The 21,080-nt window shown below is 60.0% G+C and overlaps 1 protein-coding gene across 1 annotated transcript; it reads left to right on the top strand.

Annotated features, from left to right (window-relative positions):
• Window positions 1-519: 519 nt before the first annotated feature.
• Window positions 520-20,859, top strand: SCARF2 (scavenger receptor class F member 2; the record flags this gene model as incomplete). Its single annotated transcript, XM_084216996.1, is given in 12 exon segments — window positions 520-679; window positions 682-895; window positions 5,907-5,965; window positions 7,474-7,575; window positions 7,856-8,375; window positions 8,473-8,691; window positions 9,073-9,201; window positions 11,551-11,654; window positions 12,627-12,744; window positions 14,088-14,209; window positions 18,412-18,564; window positions 18,875-20,859. Coding segments are annotated over 12 exon segments (3,105 nt in total). The 3' UTR covers window positions 20,080-20,859.
• Between the last annotated feature and the right edge of the window lie 221 nt (window positions 20,860-21,080).

The raw sequence follows: 21,080 nt of genomic DNA, 5'->3' as shown, positions 1-21,080 counted from the left end.
TGGAAACCCTGGAGCTACTGGAACCACAGGTCAGACTGATCTCAGGGCTGTTGTGCATCTCGGGCTGCTGGATTCCCGATTCAGCCAGAGCCTAGGATTGCCAGATCCCCGGGACAGTAAAATCCGGAGCTCTGGGACACCCATGGTGTCGAACCGCTGGAGCTGCTGGATCCCGGGAGACCCAGAACCCAGGGACCATCAGACTGCTGGGGACTCCCGGGGCTCCGGGGCTTCCAAACCGCCGTGACAGCCGATTCCCGGGGCTAGCGGATCGCGGGCCATCCACACCCCGAGCCGCTGGACTCCCAGGACTCCCAGGACTCCCGGGAGCTGCAGGACCCCCGGGCTGCGCTGGAAGCCAGGATTCCGCATCCTCCCATTCCCCCTCGAGGACCCTCCCCGATTTCAGCGGCGCTGCCCACCCGGTGGAGCCTCTCGGGGCCGTCGGGGCGGCGCTGCCCGAGGCCGGGGCGGCGGCGGCGGCGGCCCCCGGAGCCTGGCCCGCCGTCAGGGGAACCAATGCGGAATTTCCTGGCTGGCGGCGGAGCCCCTCCCGCCGCCGCAGAGAGGGGCGCGGGGGAGGCGGCGGCGAAGCGATCGCAGCGCGGCTTCCGCCCGCCGAGCGGCAGCGGGGACCGGCGGGGACCGGGGCGGGCGGGGAGCGGGAGCGGCGGAGCCGGGCGGGGGGGCAGCGCCCGGCCCTGGCTGGGCCGTGCCGGGTCCGCCTGGGCCCCGTCGCTCCGCCGCTGATGGCGGCCCGTGGGCCGCGGCCGCCCCGCCGCGCCCGGGCCGGGGCCGCGCTGCTGCCGCTGCCGCTGCTGCTGCTGTCGGTGCTGAGCCGCGGAGCCGCCCAGGAGCTGAGCCCCCGCGGCAGGAACGTCTGCAGGGCCGGCGGGTAGGAGCGGGGGCGGGCAGGTGTGCGGGGCGGGACGGGACCCCCAGCGCCTGCCGGGGCCACCGGACGGGACGGGCTCGCCGGTCCATCCCCCATCCCGGGCAGCCGCCGCGCTGGGCGCCTTCCAAGACAAAGTCCGTCCTGTGCGCGGCTGAGGCGGGGGGAGCCGGCGGCGGGGAGAGCCTGAGGAGCTGAGCCCGAGCGGGGCCGGGGACGTGGGGGCTGGTCCTGATCCCTGGGGACCTGCGGGGAACCGGTCCTGGATGCCTCCGGAGCCGGTCCTGGATGCCCGGGCCCGGTTCTGTTGTAGGGAGCTGGGTTTGGGTGTCTCTGGGGATGGAGTCGTGAGACGGACGGAGGGCGATCCTGCATCCCTGGGGCAGGATCTGCGCTGGGGAGCCGGTCCCAGGTGTCTCCGGGGATCGGGTTGCGCTGCTGACCTTGGGCTGCTGGGATACAGGATGGTCTGGGTATCATGGTGAAGCTGTTCCGGGCTGCTGGGGATTGTGGAGTTGGCAGCCCCAAGACCCTCGTGTTTGGCTTCAGAAAGTGGGCGCTGGCACTGTCTAGCTGTCCCGGGGGTCATATTCTGCCCGCCTGGCTGGGGGCAGGGTCTCAGGAGATGGCACTGATTTGTCCCGGCTCCCAGTGGTCTCCATGTCCCACAGGTCCCTTTGCAGAGGTTCCCCTCAGCCGGGCTCTCTGCAGCGCTCAGGCTCGGTCTGCCCAGGCTCCCGAGCCAGGCTGGCCCCAGCAAGAGGGGAGAGAGCCCACAGCCACTGCCTCTCACCTGGGAGAGCTGGATCCCCTGTGCTTGATGGGGGGCCCAGGCCATAAATGCACCTTTACATCTCGCCTGTGAGGTCAGACGAGTCCACAAGGAAAACATGTGCTCCAAGCGAGAGGGGCCGCATAATGGCTCCATTCAGCAGGGCCACAGGGCGCTGGTGCCCCCTCCTCAGATTACAGCCGGAGTTTCCTAAGGAGGCATTTCACAGGCCAGAGCGGCCGGTGCTGCTCCTTGGCAGCAGGGAGCCGTCCCTCCTCAGGGACGTGATCTGCACAGCAAAGCTGCTGCTGCATCTTGGGGTGGCAGAGGGAACTCGAGCCGTGTCCCCACCTTGTTCCTTGTTTGCTGCCCCACGTGCTGGGGGTGAGGTGGCTGGCTTCTCCCCCATGCAGAAGGACCCGCTCATCCCCACGGGATGAAGGTGGGGGAGGTGCTGCACCAGTACCACAGGGCTCGGACTCACTCGCTGTGCCACCCCTGGGTGCCATGGGCTATGAAAGAGGCACTGGCTGTTGAGTGGGACAGGTTGGTTGGTTGTGTCCATCCTCTGGCAGCAGCCTAGGGGCTGGGGATGGTGGGGCAGAGGCAGTCCTAGGAAGCTCAGGTGAGGTTTGCATCACTTTCTATCCCTCACCCTTCTGCAAACCCTTCTTCCCTCTCCACCCACTCACCCTGCACCCACCCCCATCATTGCTCTGTAGGATGGACATGAAGGACCCTCCATGTGTTACCATCCAAACCACCCCAGTGGCCCCAAGGTGCTGCAGATCCTGGGGCCAGGGGCAGTGGGACTGGAGGTGGCTTTGGGAGGAGGGCCCAGTGTCCTCCACCCAAGGCTGTTGGAGCTTGTTGGACCCTTACCTGTGCAAAGCCCCTCCAGGCATCCTGTGGGGATGCCACCATGGGTTTCAGAGGGCTCAGGATTGTGACTTCTTGCGACCTGGCTCCCAAGTAGAAATTCAAGGAATAATTTAGTGCAGAAGAAAAAGGCATATTTGGGGCTCTTGTGGGTATTGTGTTCTAAATTCAACTTGTCCTTAAATCTGAAGTTCTTTTATAACTGGTTTCCCATTGGTATGACCAAAGGTGCCAGTGGTGACAGCCTGGACACTGCTTTGACCCTGCCCTGCTCACTTGCTAACACTCTCTTTTCCTTTGGTCTTTAATTTTATTTCTCTGCCTGAAGAGTTTCTATTTATGCCCGTGATCCTATTCCTGCCTGCCCTGGGGATGTCTGTCTGTCTGCACCCTGAGGCTGGTGTCAGGGAGCTGCAGCTAGCATCAGCTGGGGAGTGCCAGTGCCTGGGACCCCGTTATCCCAGGAACAGTGTGTGCCAGCTGGGTGGCACAGAGCAAGATGAGCACTGGGGTGATGCTTGGAAGGAGCAGCAGGGCAGGGATGGAGAAGCCCTGGGCACGGGCAGGGTGCCAGTGGTTCTCTGAGCACCAGGAGTGTGCTGGGTGTCCACAGGGCTCCTTTGCAGCCCCATCCACTGGGATGAGCTGGGTGGTCTCACATGGGACCATGCTGAGCCCCAGGGATGTGAGCCTGCTCCTCGTTGTGCAGGGCAGGCTGTGCTGGTCTGATTGAGGAGCCACCCCTCCTGCCTCAGAGGCCTCTTCCAGGAGCAGTGTAAGATAGTAATCCACAAGAAAAATATTCTACCTTTGTGAAGACTGGAATAATTAGCAGTGATGCTCAGCAGGACGTGGCTATGGGCCAGGGGCATGCCTGGCATGGAGGACTTGTCCCTGCAGGTGACAGTTCCAGCTCTGCACGCAGCCCACTCCTTTTCCTCCACATCAGCTGAGGTCTCAAACCTTGGCCACAGCTCAGAGGCAGCTTTTCATTGGTTTTTTTTTTCCCAGCATTTGTAGTGCTTTGAAGGAAAGAAAGTATTTGCAGAGTGGATATTTGCAGTGCCATTTCCGTGTGGGTCAGGGGCTGCTTTTAAACACATCTCAGTTATCTTTTTCCAGTGGTCAGGGGGCACAGGGAGCAAGCCCTTTGCCAAGGAGTGAGGCCATGAAACACCTTTTAGTCCCACACCCTGATGAGCATTGGTGACCTGCAGCCAGCACTGACCCTCTGTGGGCTGGCTGTGCTGGGACCAGTCCGTGTACCCAACTGGGAGCAATGGTTTTCCGTTGTGGTTCCAGTGTCACATCCTGGCTACCTCTCCTTGCCACAGGACCAAGTTTATTTGTTGTCAAAGCTGCTGATAAATGAGATGGGTGCTGAGCAGGGTGTGGGGGGCCATCAGCAGGCACGGGGAAGGAGAGATTAGCTATCAGGGAACAGATAAGCCCAAATCCTGTGAGGTGGCGGGCTGGCTCCCAGCTGGGGTGCTTGTGGTGCCACTCACCTCCTCCAGCTCATGGCAGAAGTTTTTCCCTCCTGCCACCATGTCCCAATAACTCCCAGCTCCCCACCATCAGCTCATCACAAAGGATATTTTTTGGCACATTTCAGGTGATGCCCGTTTTGATGGCCAGGCTGAGCTGTTGGAGGCAGGTTTCCCAGGTGGAATGGTTTCCTCTTGCAAACCTGTGATGGTTTCATTCTGAAAGCCACCAAACTGAATTTCTAAAGGGTGGACTGGTGAAAGCAACCCCAGGTGCAACAGTGAGGCCATGCCATGGGAGGGCAAGAGCACCATGAGCCCTTCTCCATCTTTGCTTGAGTATCCCAGCACAGCTGGCAAAGCTTTTTGGGGGGCTCAGCCTGAAGCTTTTTGCAGAGAAGGACCTTGACTCCAGCCTGCCCAGTCTTCAGGGAGGTGATTTGGTGGTTGGTGCCCCTTTGCCATGAGTCCCATGCATTAACCCCTTGCATGCTCGGTGAGAGCAGAGCCCCCCTTGAGCCCTGGGGTCCCTGGGGGTGTCTGTGCCGCTGTCATTGCAGCATCTTGAGGCTGCTTCCACAGGCTGCAGAGATGGAGCTATTTTGGGCTCCGGCTGCAAGGCATTTTTTCCAGGCCTTGGATCATTTTTGTGGTTCTTTTCTGCCTCCTTTCCAGCTTTTCACTGTCCGCCACGACAAGGGGGACACGGTGCTCCCGGCGGGGCCGGGCGGGGCTGCGGCCCCGGAGCCGCTGGGGCCGAGGCGCCGCTGGCAGCTCCCACCCGGCCCCAGGATGAGGCGGTCTGGCAGCCAGACGTGGTCCTGTGACTGCGCTGGGTTCGAGCAAATACTTCCTCGCTGTCTCCTCCTCTTCTGCATTTGTTACATATAAAGAGGAAAAGGAAAAAAAAAAAAGAAAAAGAAAAAGCCAGATGCATTCCAGGCTGCAGCGCCAGACCGGCCCGGGTGAAGTTTTCCTTGACTGCAGCATTGGCCGGGGCTGTTTGCGACCCTCCAGCATCACTCCCTCCCTGTAGGACCAGGCAATGTGGGTCACCCCAAGGATGAGTGAGTGGCTGCAGGGACGAACAGGGATTTCTGTGGGGGCATGGGAAGTGTACTCCCACCCCAAACTGCAGCACCATGAGCCCCCAAGCGTTTGCCTGGGGGGGTTCTTTGACGAAGCGTGTGTGAGATGTCCCCGCGTGTCGCTTCCCAGCGGAGAGCTGAGCCTCCCTGGCTGAACCTCCCAGTGGGTCTGAGCCCCCATCCTGGTCAAGCTTGTGCCAAAAATGTCCTGCCTGATGATCCTGTGCCTTTGTGCCTGGTAGTCCCTGGAGGTGGTGGCACTCCAGGACTCTCAAGAGCTCAGGGACACATTCCAGCTGCCTGCAGTTGGCCTCCCCCTGCTTCTACATAGGGACATTCCCTGGGAGCGGGCTGTGTTCCAGCTATTCCAGCCAGGTGGTTCCAACCTGCCCTGAGGGTTCCATCCCCAAGCCACAAAGCACTAACCTGCAATTCAAGTCATGTTTTCCCCTGGGACATTTAGAACCTTCCCTTTTTTTTTTGGGGGGGGGGGAGAGGGGCAGGGAGGGGCTTTGATTTTTTTTTATTGTGGAGGTTGCAAACATGACTTCTGCTTTTTCATCACTCCTTATTAATGGGAAAAACTGGCCCTATTCTTTCTTCTAGCATCACCTTAATGGCTGGTGGGGCATCCATGGGATCCCCCAGCACATTCGTCTTTGGAGGTGCAGAAACTCCCAGCAGGATCTCTTACCATCATGGCTTCAGTGCTCCTGGTGGATTTTTGGGAAGGACCAGGACTTTCTGAGGGTTGTAACTATTTGTGATGCTTTTTTTTATCCCTGCAGCTCCTCGGTTCTCGTGTGCTGCCAGGGATGGAGGCAACAAGGGAGCGAGTGTTTAATAGGTAAACACCAGTATTTTACTTCATTGGGCTCTGCCCAGCCTTCACTGAGCCCTCCTGGCCGCAGCACCACTGTCAGGGGCCACCTTGATGTGTCCTGTGGCTGGCAGTCCCTGTCCTGGGGGCCTGCAGCCAGAGCCCTGTCTCCCTGCAGTGCCCCAGGCCAGCGCCGTGTGGATGGAATGGGTGCTCAGCCCCACTGTCAGGGGTCACAGAGCTGTGGGGGCTTCTTTCCTTACCAGCTCTGGGTCTGAGGACTTGGGGGTGCTGCTCGGGGTCCTAAGGGACAGTGAAGTGTCCCCCAGGGTGAAGGTGCAGCTGCAGGGATGGGACTGAGATTCCCCACAGATGCTGCAGCAGCGTGGGGACCCGAGCCAGAGCCGAAGCTGCCCAGACCAGGCACATGGTTGTGAGCCTCTTCTCGTGGCCTCACTGGGAAGAGGCTGCTGGGGCTGCCAAAGACCACTGAACTTGGGCCTGGGCCCCAAAAGGTGTCATACTCTTTACTGGGGGCATGGATGCTCAGCATGAAACCCTGGGAGCATCATTCCCTGCATTACCACCACAATGGAGACAGCTGCTTTGGGGCTCCCCCACAGTCTCAGCTGGCCACAGGGCTCCCCACACCCCAGGAGAAGTGGAGGTGGCACTTTGCAGCTGGGACCAAAGCCCACATAACCAACTAACCTACTGTGCATGAGCCCTGTAACCACTTGCTGCATGTGTTGGGATGTGGCCTGTTTGGAAGGGAGGACAGGATCTGGCAGAACAATGGGGGGAGGATGGTCCCACAGTGAGCTGTTCTCATCTCCTGCCCTCAAACCTGCTCTAACCTTTAGACTCACTGCTCCTAACCTGTGTAATCTATCTGTTTTAGGGGTTTCTATAATATCCATCACCGTAGGTCTAACAACTCCCAGGTAAGGTGGCTGGGATGGGTGGTTGTCTCTCCCTGTCCCAGTGCCTAAGGAAGCTTGGCCAAGGCAGTGTGGGATCTGCAAGTGCTGCCTGCACCACATCCTGTGCTTTCCTGGCTCCAGGCATCGGTCTCAGCATGAGGTCCCCTCAGCAGGAGAGGGGCTGGTGGCCTTTGGGGGCAGGTGGCCCCATGGGAGAGGCAGTGCTGGCGTGGCACTGCTGGGATGGCAGTGCCCACAACCCCTCTACCCTGTGTCCCCTTCTCCCCTCTAGCAATGCGGAGCTGAGCAGGGACAAAACCATTGGGTGCAGCTCTGGCAGGGACATGTCTTGGCTGGGTGACAGGAGGCTGGTGGCCAGGATGGGTGGCATCCTCTCTGGGTGGCAGAGATGGAGCTGAGCTGGGTGACAGGAGGCTGGTGGAATTTTTCTGCAAAGAGGCCCATCCAGCCCAGGCAGCTGCTTGCCAGGATGGTCACAGTGCCGCAGCTCAGCAGCACTCAGAGGGTCACAGCACAGCCCTTTTTCTGCTCTGGGGGGGCTTTAGGGAGCAAGCACCGGTACTCATGCCTGCTGTCTGTTCATCTGTACAGCCGTGTGCGAGGGGAACTTCACCTGCAAGGAGAACGAGGTGTGCGTCAGGCCCGGCGAGTGCCGCTGCCGCCACGGCTACTTTGGTGCCAACTGCGACACCAGTGAGTACTGGCGAGTGCCTTTGTGTCCTCAGGAGCTTCACTGGGGGGGACACGGCTCATCCGGGGTGGCTTTTCAGAGCAGATCATCGGGGTGGAACTGTGAATGCTCTAGCTCTGCCCTTGCCTGTCCCCTGGCTCTGTTTCCCAGGGCACTGTCGCCTCTTAGATCCGGTGCGCTGTGGGGAGGAGAGGGAGGATGTGGTGCTGTTGGGACTGGGGGTCTCCAGTGGTGTGGGGTTGTCCCTGTGGGCAGTGCTGAGGCTGATGGCTCTCCCCACAGAGTGTCCCCGGCAGTTCTGGGGTCCCGACTGCAAGGAAATGTGCACCTGCCATCCCAACGGGCAGTGCGAGGATGTGACGGGCCAGTGCACCTGCAACCTCAACCGCTGGGGCCCCAAGTGCGAGAACATCTGCCTCTGCAAGCACGGCAAGTGTGACCAGAAGACGGGCAAATGCACCTGCGAGCCCAACTGGTGGGGCCCGCAGTGCTCCAGCCCCTGCTACTGCAGCCACAACTCCCAGTGCGACCAGCAGACGGGCAACTGCCTGTGCCAGCCCGGCTGGTGGGGCCATCGCTGCAACAACCAGTGCTCCTGCAACAACTCGCCCTGCGAGCAGTTCACGGGGCGCTGCCAGTGCCGGGAGAGGACCTTCGGGCCTCGCTGCGACCGCTACTGCCAGTGCTACAAGGGCAAGTGCAACCAGGTGGACGGGACCTGCACCTGCGAGCCGGGCTACCGGGGCAAGTACTGCCGTGAGCCGTGTCCGGCCGGCTTCTACGGCCAGGGCTGCAGGAGGCGGTGAGTGGCCATCCCTGCTGGCTCTGAGCCGGCCCCACTGGGAGATGGCAGCACGAGCGTTCGGGCCGTTCTGGGTGATGGGCTCCCCTCGTTGCAGGTGTGGGCAGTGCAAGAGCCTGCAGCCGTGCACCGTGGCCGACGGGCGCTGCCTGACGTGTGAGGCGGGCTGGAATGGCACCAAGTGCGACCAGCCCTGCTCGCCCGGCTTCTATGGAGAGGGCTGCGAGAAGCTCTGTCCCCCCTGCAAGGATGGCCACACCTGCAATCACATCAATGGCAAATGCTCCCACTGCAATCCGGGCTGGATCGGAGACCGGTGAGTGCAGCTGGGTGCGGCATTGGGTTCTGGGAGAGCAGTACGTGGCTTTCCTGATTCTCCCAGGGAACAGGGTCACTGAAGGGTTTTGCAGCCCTGGCACCGATCCTGGGCACAATAGTTTGCAGAAGAGCATCCCAGCTTGAGAGCTGAGCCCCACTGACCCATCCAGGGTCTGAGGGGCACAGGCAGGGGCCTCAGAGGCTCCCTCCAGTTCCATGGCCGTGTCAGTGGGCTCAGTCCATCCCTGTGCCCCTCTCCTGGCTTCAGAAACCACAAGCCAGCACAGTGATATCCAGCCCCGTCTCCGTGCATGGGCAGGGATGCTGGAGGTCCCCAAGTGCCATGGGTGCTCCAGCCTCTTGCCCTCATCCCTGCCAGGTGTGAAACCAAGTGCCGGAACGGGACGTATGGGGAGAACTGCGCCTTCGTCTGCAGCGACTGCGTCAACGGCCAGTGCCACTTCGAGACCGGGCAGTGCCTCTGCCACGCCGGCTCCCACGGCCCATAGTAAGTGAGGCACTGGTGAGCAGGCCTGGGGGCCCCTCATGGCACAGGGGATGCTCAGGCACCTCCTGCCCCCTTGTGCCCTATGCTGTTGCCAGCTGGGAGTTTCCTGCAGCAGAAGGGCTCTTGGGCCATAGCTGGGATGAGTTGGTGAGCAGAGGGGGAAGGACAAGCTCACAGAGCAGCAAGGGGTGTTTTGCTTTAGAGAAGGCCTGTTTGGCAAAAACAAATCAACAAAAAGTGGTGGTTTGTTGGGGGTTTTTAAGTCCAGGGTGGAATTTCTATCCAAAACCAGAGAGAAAACCACATCACAGAATGACAAACAGCCCCACAGGCATGGCATTCCTGGGGGGCTCCCACTTACAGCTCTGCCTCTGGTTGGGGTCTTCCCCAGGCCTTCTCCTTCCCCACTCCAGGGGCACAAGGGCCATCGAGGGTCTACTCACGTCCCCAGGTAGTTTTTCCCAGCATGAGATTGAAATGTTGTTTGAAAAGATGAGGAAAGCATTTTCCACCCAATTGGGACATGCAGACAGCTCCCCCAGGTCCTGCTGCATGGTGCTCAGGTATTCCCAGCAATTAACAGAGGGTGACAGCGAGGATGGGGATTTGGAGCGTCTTGCCCATGCTGGCATTTCACTCAAGGCATAAAAACAGGGAGCATTTGCGTTTTGGGGGGTGCTGTTGTGGGGCTTTGCCAACTACTCGTGGTGCTGGCACAGTTGTTGGACACTGGCACCAGTTTAGGATGCCCAGCCTGGGCATCATGGCCACCCTTGGTAGCAAAGGCAAAGGTGAGAGGGTCTCGGTATGGTGGTGCTTTCAGCACAGTGCCAGAGGGCAGAGTGTGGATTAACCTGCTCTGAAAACTGAAACTGGCCCAGCACTGGGAAGGTGGGGATGGGGGATGCTCAGGATGCAGCCTCGATGCTGGAACCTTGAGCTGAGCTGTGCCAAGTGGTGCAGTCAGGCAGGCCAAGGAACATTCTGGGTGCTCAGGCAAATCCCTGCAACTAGATCCAAACCAGTGTTTTTGTCAGCAGGGTACAATTTTGCTAAAAAGGGGATTTCCTCAATGAAGGCATAAGCAATGTCCTTGCCATACAGCATGTCCTCTCAGCTCTGTGTCAGGAGCCTGCTAAAGGAGCAGCTGCTAATATTTATGTGTGCACAAAGTGCTTTACCTTCTCTGTCTTTCCCAGAAATATCAGGACTCTCCTGGAAAAAAAAAACCACCCTCCTCTGCTCTCCCAAAATCTCAGCCTGGGGCAGAACTGTGGGGCCAAGTGGTGGGGTGAGAGGTTTGCCCTTGCTGGGGGACTATCCCTGCTCCTGTTCTGCTGCTTTATCTGCCTGCTGCAGCACAGCAGATGCAGAAGCTCAGCACCCATCCTGGCAGGCACGTGATGGGCACACTACTGGCACATGACAGGCACACAGCAGGCACGGGGCTTGGCCAAGGTGGCACTTTTAAGTTGTTGGAGTGTAAAATGGGCTGAGCAACCTCGGGGCACGGTGCCCAGGGCTGAGGGCAGCTGTGTCCCCAGGGGAGTGGGTTTGGGCTGGGACCCACTGGCTCCTTCCAGCTGCAGCCACTCCAGCTGGGTTGCAGCTGGCAGAGGATTTGGTGCCCGGCAACTCTGCCAGCATCTCCCAGCTCCAGCTGGGTCCTGCTCTGCGGTGCCTGGCCCATGGCTGGGGAGGCAGGTTGGGATGGATCTGCTGACACCATGTTTTCCATGCTCGAGCCCTTGAGACTTGTGGATTGGTGCCCATTTACACTTGTCCCCATCATCTCCGTGACACCATCAGGAAGTCATTTTACCAGCAGTGGAGATTTGGCACCAGGCATAACCAAACTGGAAGGGTCTTAGGGCTGCTCTGTTGTTTTTTCTTCTTGGAGGCAAAAGAAAAAAATCAATCTGGGCACTTTCCCAGCTTGTGGCCATGTGGCTTTGCCTGGCTTGGTGGGGGTGGGGCTTGGGTGCTGTGGCCACATCACCACTGAGCTGAGCTGGCAGGCCTGCGAGTAACATCAGGGTATCTGTAGATGTGACTGCTGGGTTGGCGACCTTTCCTAATTACTGTATCTAATACTGAAGGGACAGGCAGAGAGCAGTGAGAGTGTCTGAGATCCAGCTGGGCCAAAGGGGCAAAGCCACTGCGTGGGTGATGGGCTCCTGATCCCTGCGGGTGAAGGGCTCCCTCAGGGTGTGGAGGAGCTGTGTCGGAGCAGGCGGGAGGAGTGATCCCTGGAACATGGAGGGTTGGGGAGAAGGTGGCGGCCAAGTGGCTCCCACTGTTGTGCCTGGGGTGGGGGATGCACTACTCTCATCCAGCCCTTCCCTCCAGCTGTAACCTGACGTGCCCTCCTGGACGCTATGGAGCCAACTGTGCCGAAGTCTGCGGCTGCCACGATGGCGCCTGCGACCCCCTGACGGGTGCCTGCCACATGGGTGAGTGCCGGGTGCCGGGGCTGGGCTCTGCCACAGGATGGGCTCTGCCACGGGCTGGGCTCTGCCACGGGCTGGGCTCTGCCACGGGCTGGGCTCTGCCATGGGATGGGCTCTGCCACAGGCTGGGATCTGTCATGGGTTGGGCTCTGCCATGGGCTGGGCTCTGCCACGGGATGGGATCTGCCATGGGCTGGGATCTGCCACGGGCTCTGCCATCGGATGGGATCTGCCACGGGCTGGGCTCTGCCACAGGATGGGATCTGCCATGGGATGGGCTCTGCCAGGTGATGGGATCTGCCACGGGCTGGGATCTGTCAGGGGCTGGGATCTGTCAGGGGCTGGGATCTGCCACGGGCTGGGATCTGTCAGGGGCTGGGCTCTGCCATGGGATGGGCTCTGCCATGGGCTCTGCCATGGGCTCTGCCATGGGCTCTGCCACGGGCTGGGCTCTGCCACGGGCTGGGCTCTGCCATGGGCTCTGCCACAGGCTGGGCTCTGCCACGGTCTGGGATCTGTCATGGGCTCTGCCACGGGCTGGGCTCTGCCACAGGCTGGGCTCTGCCATAGGCTCTGTCATGGGCTGGGCTCTGCCACGGGCTGGGCTCTGCCACAGGCTGGGCTCTGCCATAGGGCTGAGCTCTGCCATGGGCTGGGCTCTGCCATGGGCTGGGCTCTGCCATGGGCTGGGCTCTGCCACAGGCTGGGCTCTGCCATAGGGCTGAGCTCTGCCATGGGCTGGGCTCTGCCATGGGCTGGGCTCTGCCACGGGCTGGGCTCTGCCATGGGATGGGCTCTGCCACAGGGCTGAGCTCTGCCATAGGGCTGAGCTCTGCCATGGGCTGGGCTCTGCCATGGGCTGGGCTCTGCCACGGGCTGGGCTCTGCCATGGGATGGGCTCTGCCACAGGCTCTGCTATAGGGCTGGGCTCTGCCACGGGCTGGCCCCGGGCTAAGCCACAGGTCTGCCTTGCAGAGGCCAACCAGAGGATGGGGGTGATCGGGGCAGGGGCCCTCCTGGCGCTGCTGCTCATCCTGCTGCTGTCCCTGCTCTGCTGCTGCTGCGTGTGCCGCAAGAAGGACGAAGCCAGCAGGTGAGTGCCGGGGCCAGGAGGGACCTCAGCAGTTTGGGAATACGGAACATCAGCGGGCTCTGGGATTGACAGGGGGATGCAGAGACCATGCTGGGACAGTGGTTGTGCAGGGAAACTGAGGCAGAACTGTGCTGCTCACGTGACACCATGTGGGTACAAGGGTCTGAGCAGTCCTGCTGCATCGCTCAGGGTGAGCCCTTCCAGGGGAACCCCTTCCTGCTCTCACTGTTTTTCTCTCTTGTGGGCCGTCATTTCACAGAGACCTGCCAAGTCCTCTCCAGTCACTAGGGTGTGAAGCTGATCTGCAAAGGGGGCCCTGAAATACAGCAAGGGCTACATGACACAGCCAAAACCCTCAGAACAAATCCCTGGGCAAAGGGATGAGGCCTAGGGGATGGGGGGATGCTGACTGTCCCACATGGGGATGGAGGGTGGGTTCCTCCATCAAGGTCAGGATGCTGACAGCATTTTGGAAACACCAGGTTAACATCCTATCATGACAACAGGAATGGGGACAGACTCAAAGCAGGGGGAAAAGTTTGTCCTCCTCAGCAAGAGGTGAGAGGGCTGTTGGAGCTCCTCCAGATGTAGAGAAAACCCCTTCGTGCCACCAGCCACTACTCAGGAATTTTCCAGAAGCTTCCCCTTGCAGCCCTGTGAGCTCAATCCCAGCCAGGCACAGCTGGTTTGGAGAGCCTGCGGGCTGCAGGTAATGATCCTGCAGATAAAGCACAAACCCATCAGGTGAGGAATGGCCCAGGGAGAGGGGAAATGGCTCCAGACAGTTTGCTCTCTCCCAGGGTGCCCAAACCACAGTGTCCCCAGACTGCTGCGTCACCTGTGGAGCTGTCCCAGCACGGTCCCTTGCAGGTTCCCTTGAGTCAACTCACAAAGTGTGGCTGCAGAAAATTGCTTGAAAACGTGGCCCCAGGAGGCTTCAAAACCATAGAGCAAATAAAGAGAAGCCACATGTTTGGCTTTGGGTTGGGATGATTTTTTTTTTTTTTTTAAAGATTTGGGGTCTTGACCAGGCATTGCGGGTATTTTGGGGCTGCACTGCCAATGGCTGTGGCTGGATCCGACCTTCCCACTATTCCCTGGCACTGCTCTACATCCTGGTGTGGTCCAAGCTGGTTCCTGGGGCTGGCAGCGGCAGCCTCTGTGGGTCCTCAACTCTTTCAGCCTGGGCACACCCCTGCTTTTCATCCACCCCACTGTCACTCCAAAACCCCTTTGCACTTGCAGCATCCCTGAGCTGCTGCCTCTCTCTCTGTTGCCCATGAAGGCTGTCCCCACCCAGCAGGGGAACAGTGCCTCTGATACTGCCATTACCTTTTCTGCAGCTCCAGCCAGGACCCAGCAGCAGCCAAGAAGCCTCCAAGACGTTTGTGTGGGCGGTTCAGCCGGATCGGGATGAAGCTCCCACGCATCCCCCTGCGCCGCCAGAAGCTGCCCAAGGTCATGGGTAAGGCACTGGGGTTTGGGGAAGGTGCAGAGAGCCAGGTTTCACTCCTGTCAGGGCAGCACGTGTGGCTCAGAGCACCCTTTGCAGCCCCAAAGCAGAAAGGTGAGCGTGGCAGGGCAGTGGCAGGGACACACGGGTCACTGGGAGCATTTCAGTGGTTGGTGTGAGCTGCCTGGCTCCCAGGAGCTCAGTCCTTTCTGTCTGCAGCTTCTGGATCTCCAAGCACATTTTGCTTTGTGAGGATGCAAAGGCTGTACCTGGTTCTAGAGCTCTGCTGAGTAGTTTTGGGTTTATTCTCCTGAGGTTCCACTGGAGAGGAATGGTCCCTGTCACACAGCAAGATGCCTTGTTAGTGCTTTGATCCTGAAGTAACCCCAGGAGCCAGAACATCTGGGCGGATGCCCTCCCTCCTGCCATGTGCAGCAGAGTTGAGGATGGAGGGGGCAGAGATTGGGGTTGAGGTTCACACTCTTCCCAAGCACAGAACTGGCTTGTAGGGAGCTGCTCATACCTGGCAAAGCCCCTGACCTGGCACTGTCAGGGCTCTTGGGGACTCCCTGCATCCCAGCAGCTGGGGAATGCTGTCCCTTGCACTCTCTGAACTCTCCTTGCAACTCTTCCCAGCATGGGGAGCTAGGGATGTGCTGCAGCCCCATTAAGTAAACTTTGTGTGAAGGCAGCAATCCCTGCCCTGTGCTGGGATGCGTTTCAGCCCCAGCCCCCTTCCTGAGCCCAGCACCTCCCTGGGCAGGCCGTGCTGGTGGAGCCCGCAGAGCAGCCACATCCTGGCACGCAGTGGCTCAGCCTGAGGCTAAATGCCTCCTCCCAGACAGGACCCAGAGATGACCCCCATCCTGCACACCGTGCACGACCTTCAGCACCCAAGCTGGGGGGATAACCCCTGGCAACGTGGGGCGCAGCAAAGCCCTACCTGGAGCAGGGTGTGCCAGAGCCCAAGGAACATTCCTGCTGCAAGGATAACAGAGGACCATAGAGGGTGTGTTTGTGCAAGGGGCCGGGGAAGGGCTTGGGGAGGACAGAGGGTTCCTGTGTGCAGTGAGGGCCAGGGGGGCTGCCTGCAGGCACTGGCAGCAGTCCAGCTGCTCTGTGTACACAGGGCAGCAACGGCCCAGGGAAAGGCTGAGGGTGCTCAGGATGGTCTCGGCTCCCAGCAGGGCTGGGGCTGTTCCTGGAGTCTGCCATGGAGCTGAGAGTTGGCATCTCCCTGGAGGGAAAGGCTTTGGTCAGGGCTTGCCTGGTGTTATCTGGCACAGTGCAGTCCGTGTGGGCTCCAGCAGCTCCAGTCCCACCGACACGTGGTCTGGCAGTGCCTCCCACCCCCAGCCCAGGGTCTGGGGGCCCCAGGGTGGTGACAGTGCCCTGTTGGGTTGCCTACAGTAGCTGCCACCCTGATGCCCAGTGACCAGGGTGCCACGTCATGACCACACCTGGTGCTGTGGAAGCCACGACAGCCAGTGTCCACCTGCAGAGGCCATTTGTTCCTCACGCTGGTCCTGCCACAGCAGGGCAGCCCCGGGGTTGCTGAAGTGCTCCATCCCAAGGGTCAAGTCAGTGCTTGAGGGGCTCAGGACCTTGTGGGCATGTCCCAGTGAAACTGCTGCTGGCTGGCCTGGGCAGTGGTCACTCTGGATCTGGCCACAGTCCTGGCCATGCGTTTGCTGACACCAGGTGGGTTTTCTCTTCTGGGCTCAAACACCAGTGAGCACAACCCTACTCATGGTAGAGCATTCCCAGGTGGGACTGCAGGTCTTGAAGCCCTGCTAAATCTCATTGGGTGCCTGGACCCTCAGGGTCCTCCCTCAAAAGTGCTCCCCAGCTTTGGCACCAGTTTTGCATCCACAGCATCTCCCCAGGGGTTGTACCTGAGGTGGCAGCCTGCAGGGCCACCCTGGGCTTGCACCAGCAGCCATAGGGCCAGCATTTGGGCACCCCTGTGTGTGGGATCTGCTCGTGTCACCCTGAAGATGCCAGGGCTAACCTGAGCCCAGCAGCCCACCACATGTCCTCCCCAAGCAGAAAAGCTCAACCAGCCCCAAGGGTGATGCCAATCATGGGGAGCATGGGGAGCTTGGGATGAGTGGGAGGGGGGGGCCAGGAGGACTCTGGGATCCCTCTCTCATGGTTCTTCTGCTGCTCTTCTCTCCCTCATCCCAGTCTTGAGACCAACTAGCCACTGTGCAGGCAGGGCTGGGGTTGTTATCCTGATGCTGTGGCTCTGGGAGATTTTGGGCAGCAGTGAAAAGTAGAGATATGTGGTAAGCATCCACATTTCTCTCAGCCCCAACGGCCAGGGAAGAAAAATCCCTGGCAACCATGCTGGAGCCCCCAAGCCTCCCAAAGCTTCCAGGTGTACTACATATCCTTATTTTATAATCTGGCTGTGTCCTGGGTCTCCCTGGAGTCCTGGAGTCACCTCGTGGCCATGAGTCCCAGCCCTCGGCACGCCTCCTCTCAGGAAGCATCTCCCTTCATCCCCTTCCAGACGGCTGCTTTTCATTTTCCCTTTTTGGTTTTTATTACAAGGAAAGCCATGTTGGAGCTGCTGCTTCCCCCTCCGTGGGCCATTTGCTCTTTAAATATCTCTGCTTGGGTTTTTTTTTCTCTTTGCTCTAAGAAGCCAAACTATGCAGAGTGAGTGTGTAGCACTGCTGTCATTTTAACTGCCCTACATGTCTGAAGCCAGATTCCCTAGTAAAGGATAAACATTCCAGTGGGCATCCCAGTTACACTAAAAGTTATTTTATTGTAAATCAGGGATGTGCTGCCAGGTTCAAACAGTCCAGGCAGGTAGTTGCAGCATGACTGGGATGCAATTGGGATGTTCAGTCAAAGGTAAAAAATACCTGGCAACACCCATGTACAGGCAGGACCCTCTCTGTGCATGGGGTTTGCATGGAGTCACAGAATATCCTGAGCTGAGAGGGACCCACAGGGATCATCAGTGCAGCTCCTGGCCCTGCACAGACACCCCAGCAGTCCCACCCTGTGCCTGAGAGCATTGTCCAAAGGCTCCTGGAGCTCTGGCAGCCTCGGGGCCGTGCCCATTCCCTGGGGAGCCTGGGCAGTGCCAGCACCCTCTGGGACCACCCTTTTGCAGCCCTTCATCCAAAGCAAGGCTCTGCTCTGCTTTGGGGTGGCTTGTCACTGTCTCAGGGGACAAAAGCCAGTGGAAGGCAATGGGGACAAGTGCATCTACTGCTGCATGGCTCTTTGGGAGGGTCGGTCCCTCCTCCCAGCTGGGTGCTGCCTCATTTCTGTGGGTACCTGAGAAGGCTGCTGAAGCTGTAGGCACCTGGGGAAGCACCTCAGGATGTGCTGGGGCATGAGCTTATGCAGAAAAAAGCCTTAAAAAATATATCAAGCTGAAAAAAAAGGCACCCCAGCTCAGACAGCTCCTAACTGCTCATCTTCTCTATTTTGTTTTATTAACACCGTTTTTCCTCTGGTGGTTTCTCTCTTCCACTTGGCTTCTCTGTGGGTGGCCCCTTGGCAGAGGGACAGTGCCAGGGCATGAAGGGAGGGAAACTCCTACTCAACTTCAGGAGGGAAGAAGCTGGCAAAGGGATTGAAAAGTGGCAGAATAGGGAAAATGTACATCCCCCTGCTGCAGGCTTCCTTTGATCATCCTGAATCCATGTGCAAAAGCACATGGAAAAGGAAAATGCAGTCAGTGATGCTGAAGTGGGAATTAGTGGAATTAAAGCCAGCAGCTAATTTTCTCGCTGGGAAGAGAACAGTCACAGTGCCAGGACCCTCTTTGGAGGGTGGCTGTGCTGGGTTGCACAGCTCATGGGTGACAACCAAGACACTCACCAAGTCCTCATGGGACCCAGGGTTTGGGTGGCTTGTCCCGCCACCATGTGAATCCTCAATTTGGGCAGCTGGAGATGGAGATAAATGGAAGTGTGAGGCTTGAACAGACTTGGCTGCCCACAGCCCAAGCACGGGGGATAGTGGTCACCACCACTGCTGGTTGATGGCTTTTGTGGACACTTGGCTGAGGGACCTGGTGGGACTGTGCAGCAAGAAGTGTCCACATGCATTGGATGCTGTCCCTGCCCCTGACACACAGCAGGAAACTGGGCAGTGGGGAGCTGTGCAGCCTCCCACACTCCTGGCTGGCAGCGGGGACTGGGGGGTTTGGCAGAACTGCCACTGACAACAGTTCCTTGCCCTCACAGTGGCCCACCATGACCTGGAAAACACCCTGAACGGCAGCTTCATCGAGCCACCCTCTGTGGTGGAGCAGCCTTCCCCATCCTGGTCATCCCGCGGCTCCTTCTCCTCCTTTGACACCACGGACGAGGGGCCTGTGTACTGTGTCCCCCATGAAGGTGAGCAGGGTGCATCCCCAGGGGACTTCGGGGACAATTCCAGGGGCCTGCTCTATGGAGAGCTGTCACTCTTGCATGGTGGGGACCCTGTCACCCTGGTTCCTGGTGCCCCAGGAAGGAGTGCAGATTCCAGTCATGCCTCCCATACAGTTTCAGAGTTCCCTCCTCCAGCATTTGCTGCTCGAGGGTTAAGAGCCAGGAGATCTCTGACTGGGAGCCTAACTGGAAGGACACTGTCCTGCGGGAGCATCTCAGTCCTCCCTCTCCTCAGGCACATCCCACCTGACACTGCTGTGCTCTCTTCCCGCAGAGAGCATGGGTGACAGCAGGGACAGAGGGACACCTGCCAGCCCCGGGGACAAGCTGGTGGCCCCAGTCAGCGGGGAGGAAGCAGGAGAATACACGTTCCTGAAAGAGACGGGCTCTGTCAGAGCCTTTCCCACCGACAGCAGTGAGACCCCCCTGCTCAAGTCCTCGGACAGCGAACGCTCCTCCTGCGGCTCGGGGTCGGCCGGTGCCGCGCTCTACGCCAGGGTCGCCCGCCTCTCCAAGCAGTCCAGGGAGGAGGAGGATGCCACTGCGGAGGCCCGCAGCCCCGGGAAGCCACCGTCCCCAGAAAGGACCAAGCCCCGTCCTCCAGACCCAGCCACAAAGCCCAAAGTCTCCTGGATCCACAGTAGGTACAACTCTGGCCAGTCCAACTCGCTGCCGGCACCCAGCCAGTCCCCAGAGCAAGTGGCCGCCCGGTCCGGCAGCCCCGAGCAAGGCCAGGGTTTGGCCAAGAGGAAGAGGAGTCCGAGCGAGACGTCGGCCCACGTGCAGGGCAGAGCGGAGGAGAAGGGCGGCACCCGGAGCAAGGAGAAATCGCAGAAGCAACCGAAGGAGCCCGGTGTCCCCGAGAGCAAATCCGGCCTCTGCGGGGAGCCGCAGTCGCCCTCCAAACCCAAGCAGAGGAGCAAAGCCGGCTCCGAGCCGATGGAGACCATCAACGGGGCAGTGCAGAACGCCTTCCGAAAGATGGGTGCCTTCCAGCCGGAGCGGCGGGCCGGGGACGCCAGGGATGCTCCTTGTAGCCCCGGCACCAGCAAACCCCGCTCCGAGCCGCTGCATCCCCAGCTGGCCTCCGAGCTGGCCGCCCAACTGAAGGAAAAGACTCAGAGCCTCAACAAGGGGGACGGAGGCATCCGGGCAAACGGGGTCGGTGCCCAGCGGGAGAAGCCCACCCCTCCACAGAAAGCCAAGCGCTTGGCGGCCGCCGGCGGCCAGAAGAGCAGCAAACCCTTGCTGCCCACCTCTCCCCATCTGCAAAAACTGATCCCTGCGGCGGCCGAGACGGCAGCCGGGGAGCCCAAGTGGACGGAGAAGCCCAGTGCCGGCAGCGGCCAGGATCAGACTCTCCCCACTGAGCAGACAGCCAAGAAAACCCCCATTAAGAAGCCTCCCAGGAAGAAGAGCCGGGAAGCGAGCCTGGAGCCCCCCAGAGCAGCTGCTGTGCCTGCCCAGGCAGTGCAGTGACCGGGCACCGGGCGCCGCCGCGCTCCGGCCGCATGCCGGGAAGAAGGACATTTGCCAGCACAGCCAGCGAACGTGGGAGCCTGGACTGGGCTGGGGGCACTGAAGGAGCCTTGATCTTCCCTTTTTCCCACTCCACCTCGCTCATCCTCCTTTTTGCCTTAGTGCCCCCTGCCCTAGGAGCCCGTCCCTTAATCTGTGCCCTGCTCCTGCTCTCTGCCCGGGTCTCGGCTCGCCCGCCCTCCCCGCGCGGGGCGGGACCGCGAGGAGCCGGCCCGGCCGCCAGCCCCGGGGGGCTCCGTGTGTGGCGTATCCCTCCCCCCATTTTTTTGTAGCAGTATTATCGACCGCATAAGCAGCGCTTGTTGTACTAGACGTGCCCACGGTATATTCTGCAGTAACCGAGCCGCTCGCTTCCCGCGCTCCACTCCGGTCTGTCGGGGTCGCGGAGCGCGGGAGAGGGAGGGAGCTGCTGCTCAGTGCCCTGGGCAGTGCCAGAGATGTGCCCCACGTCCATCGCTGGCAGCAGCTCCTCTGCCCCGGCGCCCTCCAGGCACAGCTCTCCACTGCCGGTGCATGCCGGAGTGGGGTCGAGCTGGTTTCGACCGATGCCACCCTCCCTCCCCTCTGCCGCGGCGCTGCTCCTGGCCAGGAGGAAGCATATTTATGGATGGAGGTGACGCCCTTCGGGTTCCTGCATCCCATCCAATGGAGTTGGAGGGATTCGTTTGGTATGAGAGAGCCTGGCACCTCTGCAGAGCGCTTTCCTAATAAAAATGTATTTCTTCCGTAGCTGGGTGCCATCTATCCCTGCCCCGGCCTTCCCGTGGGCGGGCAACATGCCTAGCCTTGCATGGGTGCTACCTGGTCCTGAGTGGGATGCAGTGGGGAGATGGATGACCTTGCAGCAGTACAGGCAGGTGGTAACAAGCAGCAGCCAAATGGGAGGCAGGTCCCCACTGGGGCTGCTGCTACACATGCTCACCTGGCATCAGAGGTGTGCC

Source organism: Fringilla coelebs (genome assembly GCF_963513975.1).
Source record: "Fringilla coelebs genome assembly, chromosome: 17".
Lineage (NCBI taxonomy): Eukaryota > Metazoa > Chordata > Aves > Passeriformes > Fringillidae > Fringilla > Fringilla coelebs.
Note: the sequence above shows the minus strand (reverse complement) of the source record. Positions and strands in the feature narration are given on the sequence as shown.